This window comes from Lutra lutra, chromosome 11, assembly GCF_902655055.1.
Source record: "Lutra lutra chromosome 11, mLutLut1.2, whole genome shotgun sequence".
NCBI lineage: Eukaryota > Metazoa > Chordata > Mammalia > Carnivora > Mustelidae > Lutra > Lutra lutra.
Window position 1 is genome coordinate 80,199,468 of NC_062288.1, and position 12,427 is coordinate 80,211,894.

At 38.1% G+C, this 12,427-nt stretch overlaps 1 protein-coding gene and 1 non-coding gene across 20 annotated transcripts in view; both read right to left on the reverse strand.

Moving 5' to 3' along the window:
- The window catches only part of CADPS2 (calcium dependent secretion activator 2), a 536,067-nt gene that overhangs the window by 73,174 nt on the left and 450,466 nt on the right, over nucleotides 1-12,427 (reverse strand). For all 19 annotated transcript variants that reach the window (XM_047694444.1, XM_047694449.1, XM_047694446.1 and 16 more), the window contains one exon: nucleotides 3,562-3,718. In XM_047694444.1, coding sequence (XP_047550400.1) covers nucleotides 3,562-3,718 — 157 coding nt within the window. The remainder of the gene's footprint in view (nucleotides 1-3,561; nucleotides 3,719-12,427) is intronic.
- Nucleotides 1,070-1,205, reverse strand: LOC125081551 (small Cajal body-specific RNA 20). Its single transcript, XR_007121747.1, has one exon. It is a non-coding gene; the product is annotated as a small Cajal body-specific RNA 20 (non-coding RNA).

The window sequence follows — 12,427 nt, forward strand, 5'->3', positions numbered from 1 at the left end:
TATAGCAAAAAAAAAAAAGTATGCTTTACTGATCATTAACATGCTCAGGGGTCTTGGTTTTTGGATAGTAACTTGTGAGTTTGAGATGAAAGTCACTACATTCTATTTCAATTCCCCAGACTCTCCTGTACTCCCCATACCAAAAGGAAATTATGGCACTGGGGAACTTTTCTATTTACCTCACTACATGGAGGAGCTGTTTTTCTCTGAAATAATTGATGTTTTTCTCAAATCTGTTAATTACTGCAAAAATCAAAGCCAAGATCTAGACTTACCCCAAAACTGACATCGCTCAAAAGGGATCAGTAATAAATGCTTCCATGTTTTAACTGAATCATGTGGGACAAAACAGCATACAACTACACATTATGAGTTTAATAGCAGCTGATGTTACATTCGTTTAAAACAGGAAAGGGAGTAAGCAACTCTTTTGAATTAAATATTTGCAGGTCTAGATAAAAACTAAATTTCTGCTCTTCTCATTTTAGTGGTTTCTCCCCCGCCCCCCAACAGTTCCACAGAAAGTGATTTACTGCTTTCAGAACAAAATAAGATATGTCAGAACTTTTCTTAGTGAAGAAAAACTGTTAGACTTGAAAACTTGTCTCAAGCATTATTTTGTCGGAGGATGGATGTAGGCACTTCAACACAGAAAACTTCCCACTTGCAACCGTGTGGAGCACGAGCTGGCCAGTTTGATAACAGCTAAGGGCTGAGAAGCGGGGTTTGCACTCACAGCTGGCATCCCCCGTGTCAGGCCTGACCTCCTTGGCTCCTGATGCCCATGGCGCTCCTTCTCCTCTAGCACCTGTTCCCAGCTCTTCCTTACCACCCCATGCCTTGCAATCCTGTGCAGAACCCTGCTTAGGTGTATTTGCTAGGTGCTGTCTTTGGAGCAGGCAGGAGGCCAGGCTACTTTTGGGGCAATGCAGGCCAGCATCAGCCCATGGGAGTCTGGCACTATCCCAGGAAAGCCAGAGGTTTCATGTCCAGCACTGCCACTTCGCACCCTAGTTTGGCTGTGGGGTCAGCAGCCCTGCTATAGACCAAGTGGGGCTCCCAGCAACTACGAGGTCTGAGATAGGAAAACAAAGCTGCCAGCTCATGGCCACCCAACAATGATCCTCGAGGGCTGATCTCAGCCTCCAACCCTGGCTGTGGAGAAAGGGGAGCCACCCCTTCCATAGCCCCATGGGTGGGAGGTCCTGCATTTTAGTGTTCTTAGTTATTCTTAGTGATATAAGTCTCATAAATTTACACTTGCAATGTAAGAACTCTTCTTAAAAACAAATATTAAAGGATGTTGCAGTAGAGTTGCAGTAGAGGTTCCCCGAACCCCAATTTTTAAGAAGTCCACGCTTGTTTTCTCCATAAATTCCGAAATGTTGAATAAGTTAAATGATTCATCATCTTTACTGTTTGAACATTAATAAATGCCCCATCTTTGAATAAACTCTCCAATAAATTTAAATATGGTCAATTATTGAGTTCTCATGCAAATGGAGAAAGCAGTGCTAGAAATAAGCCTACATTTATTTACTCTCAGTTAGGGACCTAAAGCACAATATATGTATTTATTTTCTGCCCAGGTTTATGGTCTTAAGACAATATTAAACCTGAGTTATAGTTCTTAGCAGAAAACTAATGATGCTAAAAGACTGCGAAAAGAAGAAGGTCCCTAGCTGGCAGGAGGGAACCAAAGTACAACTTAAATGCTGGCTGGTCATCGTTTGCAGAACGAATGATCCACATACAGATAATTCAGTGTGGGGTTAGTAACATCTGAGAGTAGACACTGGGGTTAAATCTTTAAAGTAGGAAACGGAGCTTAGTTCTCTGGCTTTCTAATAGGATCTTTTGGAATTGGATAGGAGATGAAACTGGTTGAAAGAGGCAAGACTGAAATTTTCAGTTAGTTCCAGACTAGTATCTATAATATTTATTTTGTCTCTACTACATGTGAGCTGCTATGGTTATTAATCCTCACCACCAATGACACCGTAGTACTATTATTTTCCTTCCTTTATAGATGAAGAACCCAAAGTCCACAGAAGTTGAGCCATTGTCAAAGGTCAAGGTGCAAGTGGCAGAAACAGATGTGAATCTGTCTGGCATCAAAGTTCATGTTATTGATTACTAGAAAATGATGCTTCTCTTACCATAACAGAGGTTCTTGACCGGCTGTCCTAAATCTGATGTCCATGGGAAGTCTAATACTACACAAAATCTCATATTAGTGTGGCTTCCCCCACCCCACAGTAAAACAGTAGTTTCATCAGAGATTCGAAGGGACAAACAACCAAAGAAAAGTAAGAAATAATGGAGGGATGAACAAAACCAAAAAAGTAATTTTTTAAAAAGCAAAAACAAATGGATAGACATGGATTTAAGTTTAAACCTAGAAGTACACAGTAGCAGTTCCCCAGGGTGGGGAGAGAGCAGTTAAAAAAAGCTCTGGAGCTTTAAAATATAGCAAGTTCGAAATGTATCACAGGTAAGTCAGAGCAGCGTGAGGACCCCTCTCCCGGGGGGCTGGGTTACTCGGGTCACACTGTGAGCACCGTGTTCTCCACAGCACCACGGTCCAGAGCAATACTGAAAACTGGAGGGAGGTCAGGGCAGGGGAAGGTGAATGGAAGGGTAATGGGCCCAGAAACCCCACCATGTGAGGAAGAACTGAATGACCTAGCAGGAATGACTTGGAGAAGAAAACACACACTGGGAGAAGGCTGTTCCATCCATCAAGCAGAGCAAGTCACAACCAGAGGGCAGGAGGAGGGCAGAGGTCAACTTGGAATGATAATGGGAAGGACTGTATAGAATAGGTAACTGGAGATTCTATGATCAACGCAAGTGTTAAAGCAAAGGCTGTCAGCAGGACCCAAGGTTGAGTTTAAGGGAGACTTTAAAAAGAGTCATCACAGGAAAAGCCCAAGAATCTGTATGTTAAGAAATATCCCTATAAAATCCTGTTGTAAAGCTAGGTCTGTTCTGGCTGCTAGAAGACCACGCATCCGAAAATTCATAAACCTCATTGCACCGGGAAGAAACGTCTCAATAGAGGATATCTACATTCTCTTAAATGTCTCAGTACTGAGAGAGCAACCCATACCGCACAGCAATACCACACCATCATCTGTGGAAGTGAATCCCTTATCAGAATGCGTATGAAGTAGAGAAACCTTAACAAAGCATGAATTCCTAGAATAATGACACATTTCTGAGGTGTCTTTCAGAGACATAAGTATCTCAAGTGCTTTAGAAATGCTGACCTTTGAAGATTTTTCTGATTCACAAGGTGCAATGAGAAAGATGTCTATGTTAGCAGGAGGTTGCATATAATAAGAGAGCTTCAGAGGCCCGTGGAGCAATGTGGGCATGTTCCTGGTGTCCCCCCAGAACCAGGCCTGATAAAGTCAGGGAGCCGGAGCAAACACTAATGTTATCTATGTCCGCCTCGCCGAGTGAGTGCGAGAGCTCGAGATACATAATACATTCACACACACAGCATTTTCTCCGTCCCACCCCATCTCATAGACTAAAGAAAACGCAAGTGCTTACTGTCATTTCTGAGGAAATTATTGAGTAGTTGGAAAAGAGGAAAACTATCCCAGGAGTCTTGTGGTTGGGCCTCCAGTGCAGTATCCATATCTACTGTGAATAAAGCCCAAAATTTCTCCGCATGCTCTGCCAATAAATCAGGCCACCAGGCAAATGCCTGTAAAAGGATAAACAATGTAAAATTAGATTACTTCTTAGAAACACACACAAATATCGTGCCACCTGAAAACATGTCACTGAAAATGAAATTGTAGAATGTCATTGAATAGGATACCACATTTATTTTTTATTTTTTATTTTTTAAAAGATTTTATTTATTTATTTGACAGAGAGAGATCACAAGTAGACAGAGAGGCAGGCAGAGAGAGAGAGAGGGAAGCAGGCTTCTTGCTGAGCAGAGAGCCCGATGCGGGACTCGATCCCAGGACCCTGAGATCATGACCTGAGCTGAAGGCAGCGGCTTAACCCACTGAGCCACCCAGGCACCCCTAGGATACCACATTTAAAAACATTTCTATTCACAGAAAAAAGGAGATATTAAAATATATAAGATACCATAGTAGTTAAGCTTAAATTAAGAGATACTAAAAATTTTTTCCTTTTTTTTGTTTTATATATTTTGCAAATGTTCTAAATTAAACATGTATTTTTAAAGTAAAGTAATAAATGTCATTTTACATTTTAATTCTGTTTTAGATTTCATGTTATTCAATGCCAAATTTGCTTATTTAAAATTTGTGTATAAAATTTCTTCTCACATTAAAAAAATGTTACCTTTTATTTGTAGTACTTTAAAAAATAAATCTAAGGTCTAAAGCTCAAACATGCCTTTGAAGAGAGGGATTTCCAGACCCTCCAATGTAAATTAGGTACTCTGGTAGGTAGGTAGTCTTATCAAGTCTTACATAGTCTCTCTGACGCTCAGCATTTTAATTTCACAGGTCTTGGCATTGCATATATGACTACATATGTGAATATTTTAATTTCTGCCACTTAAATTAGATTGTAAACACTACAAAGACAAGTCTGTACATGTTGCTTATTACTTTATACTCAGCTAGGTATTTTCTAATGCCTTCTGCTAATGGCAATAATCACCCTAAAAAATCTGCTGTTTAGATGAGTGAAAATACTATTTACTTTTTAGAAAGTTCTTGAAAACAATGTGGTCTGATAATGGATCATAGCCCCAACACCACCTGCCCATGGGACCTAGCAGCAGGCCCAATTTCCCATGGTCCGTACCAGCCAGCTGGCCCAGAAATCCTACCAACCACAAAATTGCCAAATTGTTCCCTAAACTACTAAGTGGATAAACAGGACTGTATTAAATAAGTTTGGGTTTTGTAAAGAAAAATAAAATCCAAATCAGATAACTCATACTGAAATACAAAGTTTTAAGTGTCTTTTTCTCTCAGATCTATTTGATTTATATTAAAGGAGCAAACTATAATATAGGAAATTATGTGACTTTAAATGTGGCATGCATTTTAGAAGTTGGTCCAAGTAAATAAAAATACCTTTAACAGAGAGTCAGGTTTTCTAAGAAATCCATATTTAGATAAATAGAAGATATTTACAGTCAACACTTTTTTTCCCCGGAGCCTTCACTGGGACTAATGTCAACAAAAAATTTAATATGGCAGTCTTGTATTTTAAGCTCAAGCTTTTGGGGATACATTCTCAGGTCTTCTTCTTCTTCTTCTTTTTTAAGATTTTATTTATTTATTTGACAGAGAGAGACAGATCACAAGTAGGCAGAGAGGTGGGCAGAGAGAGAAGGGGAATCAGGCTCCCTGCTGAGCAGAGAACCCAATGTGGGGCTCGATCCCAGGACTCTGAGATCATGACCCAAGCTGAAGGCAGAGGCTTAACCCACTGAGCCACCCAGGCATCCCTCATTCTCAGGTCTTCTTTAATGTGCAAACTGCAAACGCAACTGCCAGTATATGGTAATGGGAGTTAAAGAACGTAGAATTCTCATGGAAAGATTACAACATACTTTTCTCTTAGCTCTTCAAGGACAGACTTTCAAAATGCTTGATTCTGGGGTATAGCTCAGGGGTAGAGCATTTGACTACAAAATGCTTGATTCCACTAATCCCATGCTTCAGTGAATAGACTGATTATTCCCCACTTTATTAATGTCGCTGGGCTATGTGAAATCTGATATCAACTGGTCAAGATGTTAGATTCAGTTGTGGATGAAAACTGTCTCAATTCAACTTTTATGATTCTCATCATGAGAATGCAAGGTGTTAACGAAGGCTTTTTTTGAATCATAAAAGGGAAAAGTATTAATAAGGACTATTACCAGAAAAATTTGTTAATGGATACACAGTATAGAAGAAGTAAATTCTCACATCAGTAACATAGCTTGTGTGTGTGTGTGTGTGTGTTGGGGGGGCGGTAAAAGTGTAGTGTTTCTGTATGTGATTAGATTTAAGTTATTACTTTAAAATGGACTATTAAAAGGTCTGGAGTCCAGTTAAAAGGTAAATACTTGCCTAAGAATAGTTTAAGTGTAAATGAATTAAACTCCCCAGTCAAGAGACACAGACTGAATAAACAAATAAAACAACAAGATCCCATTATATGCTTTTGAGAGACTTTAGATTTAAGGACACACATAGGCTGAAAATGAAGGGATGGTAAAAGATATTCGATACAAATGGTAACCAAAAGAGAGCAGGGGTGATTATAGTTACAGCAAACAAAACAGACTTTAAGTAAAAACTGCCATAGGGGAAAAAGCGGGTCACTATATAATGATAAGAGGGTCAATTTACCAGGAAGATAAAACAATTATAAATATATATGCACCTAAATATATAAAACAAACACTGACAGATCTGAAAGGAGAAACAGAAAGCAATACAATTATGACAGGAGACTTCGATGGTACACTTTCAATAATGAACAGATCTCATCCAGATAGAAAATTAATAAGGAAACAGCAGACTTGAATAACACTATAGACTAAATGGATCTAAGAGACAGATATACAACATTTTACCCAAGAGCTTCAGACTGCACATTCTTCTCAAACATACACCCAGGATAGATCTCATGCTAAGTCACAAAAAACTTAACTTGAAATCACCCCAAATCTTTTCCAACAGCAGTGGAATGAGATTAGAAGTCAGTACAAAAGGAAAACAGAAAAATTTACAAAGACATGAAGGTAAACAAGACATTCTTGAACAACCTTTGGGTGAAAGAAGAAACATAAGGGAAACAGAAATATCTTGAGACAAACAAAAATGAAAACACAACATACCAAAATTTATGGGATGCAGTAAAAGCAGGACTAAGAAGGAAGTTTATAGCAATAAACATCTATATTAAAAAAGAAGAAAGATCTCAAACTATCAACTCATGTCACACCTCAAGAAACTAGAAAAAGAAGAACAAACTAAGTCTGGAGTTAGGAAAAGAAAGAAAATAAGATTAGAGCTTAAATAAATGAAATAGAGAATACAAAACAATAAAAGAGATCAATGAAACTAAGAGTTAAGTTTCTTAAAAAATAAATACCAACAAAGCTTTTGACTAATAAAAAGATAGAAAATGCAAATAAGTAAAATCATAAATGAAAGAGAGGACATCGCAACAAATGCCACAGGAATAAAAAAGATTATAAGGGACAATTAACCAATGACTTATTGAATATGACACAGAAAGCACAGACAACAAAAGCAAAAATACATAAGTAGGACTACATCAAACTAAAAAGCTTCTGCATGGCAAAGGAGCCCATCAATAAGATGAAAAGGCAACTTATGGAATGGGATAAAAATATTTGTAAAAAGTTTATCTAATAAAAGGGTTAATATTCAAACCTGTGTAAAGAACTTCTACAACTCAATAGCATGAGAACCTCAAATAACTTGAATGAAGGATGGACAAAGATCTGAATGGACATTTCTCTGAAGAAGCCTTACAAATGGCCAATGGCTATATGCAAAGTTCCTCAACATCATTAATCATAATTTGATTTTTCAAATGCAAATCAAAACCAAAATGAACTATCATCTCATACCTAATTAGGATGTCTATTATTAAAAAAAAAAAACAAACCCAAAAGGTAAATTTTATTGAAGATGTAGAGAAAAGAGAAGTCTTGTATACTGTTGGTGAGAATGTAAATTACTACAGCCACTATGGTAAACAGTATGGGGATTTCTCAAAAAAATTAAAAATAGAAGTACCATATGACCTAGCAATCTCATTTCTGAGTTTACATCTGAAGGAGTTGAAATCAGAATCTTTTTTTTTTTTTGAAACCAGAATCTTAAAGAGATATCTGCATTGCCATGTTCACTGCAGCATTATTAACAATAGCTAAGACATGGGAGCAATCTAGATATCCACCGATAGATGAATAAAGAAAATATGACATTTATATACAATGGAATATTTTTCAGCCTTAGAAAAGAAGGAAATTGTGCCATTTGTAGCAACAGGGTTAAGCCCAGAGGATGTTATGCTGAGTGATGTTATGCTGAAATACTCCAGACACAAAAGGACAAATACTAAATGACCTCATTTAAATGAGTGATCTAAAATAGTCAAATCCCTAGGAGCAGAGAGTAGAATGGTGTTTTCAGAGGGTTGAATGCTTGGGGTGGATGGAGGGGAGTGTGAAATAGGGAGGTATTAGTGAAAGGATACAAAGATTTGTTATACAAGACGAACAACTCTTAGAGATCTGTTGCGCAGCAGAGGGCCTATAGTTAACTGCTGTTATTACCTACTCAGCATTTTGCTTAGAGGTACATCTCCTGTTAAGTTAACTCACACAAGAAAGTAATGTGCATTTCTCTGGCTATCTGATCTCAGTTTTGTTTTAATTTGCATTTCTTTAATTAAGAATGAGTTTGAACACATTTTTCAAATGAATAAGGATCCCATACTGTTTTTAGTGAATTGTTTTTCAGGCCTTTCCCCCTTCCTTTAACATTTTTCTTTTTTTAAGTAAACTCTACACCCAACATGGGTCTTGAACTCATGACCCCAAGAGCAAGAGTCACAGGCTCTACAGACTGACCCAGTTACGCACTCCCTCCCCTTTTAAAATTTATCTTTTGCTGGTGTTACAACTTTTTAACCAAATAACTACAAAACATTCACACTTCTGGGATATAGAATTTTTTATTATTTTTCCAATCGAAACTAATCACTTAAAAAAGGATTCATTATACTATAACCAGAGAAGTCAACATTTACTTTCAAGAACTTTCTAAGAGATACATGGTTGTAAAACTTCCACTTAATTTCTTCAAAGGTAAATTACATTAAAACCACATGATAGTCAAACCACAAAACAAAATGGATTATAAAATATCAACACATTGGGTATTTTCTTTTTTTCTTTTTAAAGATATTTTATTTCTTTATTTGATAGAGACAAAGTGAAAGTTCAAGCAGGGGTAGGGGCAGAGGGAGAAACCCTGCTGAGCATGGAGCATGATGCAGGGCTAGACGTGGGGCTGGACTCCGGGCTCGAGCCCAGGACCCTGGGATCATGACTCAAGTCGAAGTCAGATACTTAACCAATTGGACCATCTTGTTGCCTCATCACATTGGGTATTTTCTTAAAAACTTGTATCACAAGAATAATGTTCAACATATTAATAAAAAAGTCACCATGTGATGAATTAATGGATGGCAAATATAAGAAAATACTGCTTACTAGGAAGAATACAGATATTAGATTTAGGGACACTCAATGCCTGGCTCAAGGTTTAGGACTTCGACTTTGGGGCTACAAATATATAAATGTGCAAAACTGCTGGAAATGGTATGTGCTATGTCATGAGCTATTGCTCTTTCAAAATATTATCTTTGAGTCCTTTTAAACTGTCTACTAAAATGGGTATATGACAAGTAATACAAAAGTAAACAAATAAAACAGTATAATTCCATTACATAGCTCTTACTCTTGTTTTTTAGAGCTATAGCAGTGACTGACCTGACCCTCTAGGTCAAGCGGGATAGAAATTCTAGCAAAAATGCAGCAGGAGGCACCTGGGAGGCTCAGTTTGTAAGTGTCTGAGTCTTGACTTTGGCTCAGATCATGATCTCAGGGTTGTTAGACTGAGTCCCATGTTGGACTCCATGCTGACCGTGGAGCCTGCTTAAGGTTCTCTCTCATTCTCCCTGTGCCTTTCCCTGCTTGAGCGCTCTCTTAAAAAAAAAAAAAAATGCAGTACTGCAAAGACAGTTTAAAGTCTCACCTCTAGCTCATCAATGCTTTTTCAAAAGACTAAAATTAAGAAAATAGGGGTTTCTGGGTGGCTCAGTTGGTTAGGCAACTGCCTTCGGTTCAGATCATGATCCTGGAGTCCCAGGATTGAATCCTGCATCGGGCTCCCTGCTCAGCGGGGAGTCTGTTTCTCCCTCTGACCCTCTCCCCTCTCATGGTTTCTCTCATTCTCTCTCTCTCTCAAATGAATAAATAAAATCTAAAAATAAAATAAAATTAAGAAAATAACAATCATGCTATGTTAGGATTGTTTCAAGACTTGGAAAAATTTCCATAGCTTTTTTTTTTTTCCCATAGCTCTTTTTAAAGTGAACTTGGAAGACAAAGCCACAAGGGCAGAATGAAATAAAATGGAATAGAATTTCCTTTAAAAAAAAAAAAAAGTAGCTTCAGTATAGCAAGATTTTGCCATCAACTCAAAATTTTCATCATGTTTTGCAGAAGTATACTTCTGCAGTGTGTAAAACTGTATTCCTGACAAATGTCAGCCAGTCTGTGATGAAAGCTTATCGTTCTCCTAGAGGTGAGAGGAGAAAGCTTTCAGCAATCACAGTCTTTGAAAAGGAAAAGCAAGGGTCATAATCTGCTGCCTTGAGAACACAGGGTGGATTCTGCACCTATCCCCTCATCTTTTCTGCCATCCTGCTGGGGGCAGTCCTCTCCCCACCGAACTATCAGTAAGAGGAGAGGCTGTGTGATGTCCTCCCTCGAGGACCACTTCATGAGAGATGGTAGAGGGTCCAGAGCACCAGGATCTCCACCAGGGAGGAGGAAGCCCCACTCAGAAATGCATCCAGCTGTAGTGCACTAACCAAGTCATGATCATCTGGGTTAAAGTCACCCTGGCTCTAATGCTAAGCCACTAATTAGTATAAATGAGATGGCAGAGGCAGAGGCAATGTTTAATTTGATTAAGAGGAAAATACAAAACAAAACTTGATGAAAAGTCTTTAGCCAAACCATTTCTATCAAAGTTCTAACAATAAAAATCTCATACAGTGAAAACAATATACGTGGCCAGGAAACAATACTTTTTTTTTTAAAGATTTTATTTATTTATTTGACAGAGAGAGATCACAAGCAGGCAGAGAGGCAGGTAGAGAGAGAGGAAGCAGGCTCCCTGCTGAGCAGAGAGCCCGATGCGGGGCTCGATCCCAGGACCCTGAGATCATGACCTGAGCAGAAGGCAGCAGCTTAACCCACTGAGCTACCCAGGCACCCCCAGGAAACAATACTTTAAAGCTGTGCTTGTTTTCTGAATGTGATTGGAAACAGTGGCAGCTAAGAAGGCACCCCGAACCTGGCAGTGAGTACGGAGCTTCTGCACTTAGTGGGGAGACTTGAACGCTCCTGGGCAAATCAGTTCCCTGGGTGGATTTCTATTTCCTCAACTGCAAACTGGCAATAATAATACTTGTCTGAACTTCCCCTCGCATCCTTATGAAAATTCTACGAATATGAAAATCTCCTGATCTACAAAAGTAAAAAACTAATCACTATCAGTAATTACAGAAATGAGCTGAAATCCATACAGATCTTATAATGTGAGTTATTTTACATGCCAAGTATTGTTCTAAAGGCTCTTTATACGTTACATTATTAACCCTCCAAATAACCCTTCCAGAAAGGTAGATGGCATAATTATCCTTAATTTGTAGGGCGGCAAACTCAGAGAGATTAAATGACTTGCCCAAAGTCAAATAGTTGGTAAGTGACAGAACAATAATTTGAATCCAGGTCAGCTGGAGTGCAGAGATGAAGCTCTTACATATGCAGACTCTTCTTAATTAACTGTTTTTAGCACATTACCTGTCCATCCATCTGTATATCTATCATATTTTGCAGCTCAGACCACTGGTAATGTCCTGTTTTGTTTTTCCTGCAAGAACATCTATTAATATCTTATTTCTTTATATCTTTTCTAATTTCTCTGAGCGCAGAGGCTTTTGATTACTTTTACACTCACCATATAGTTAAAATTTATAATTTACAACCATAAAAAAGGAAATGGCTGCCTAAATGAGAAAACCTGTGAATCTGGTTTTGGGATGCTGTATGTGCTTATTTTTCCCCAAGAAAAGATCAGTTTGTAATCCTGTATTTTGTAGATGATCCCGAAAGCTCAGGGGATAATCCAGTGTCTTGAATAACCTTCACCCCCAACACACACACACACACACAGAGGCAATGTAACACTGATGGGCCACATTCTAGAAACATGTAAGCTCTTCTGAGGAGCCAGGAGAATAGACTAGAGGGTGACAGCTAAACCACTGTCAGGCCAACCATCAGTTTTTTACAACTCTTTCAATTCAACAAAATCGCTCCCTAGTTGGGTTCATACATGAATATAGATATTAAAGTAACCAAGTGTGACGATAAACGGAAAATATCTTAAAGCATAAGTCAGGGTAAAATACCACTATTATTGTTATATATTATTATATATACTATATATATGGTATTAAAAAATACTAAATAATTAACAAACATTTTTGGTGGGATATTCATACCCAAGGAATTTCATTTGAGAGTTATGGCGGCAAATGCAATTCTGCCTCTCTAACTCTCCCATCTAAAACCACTTTATGGTCTTCA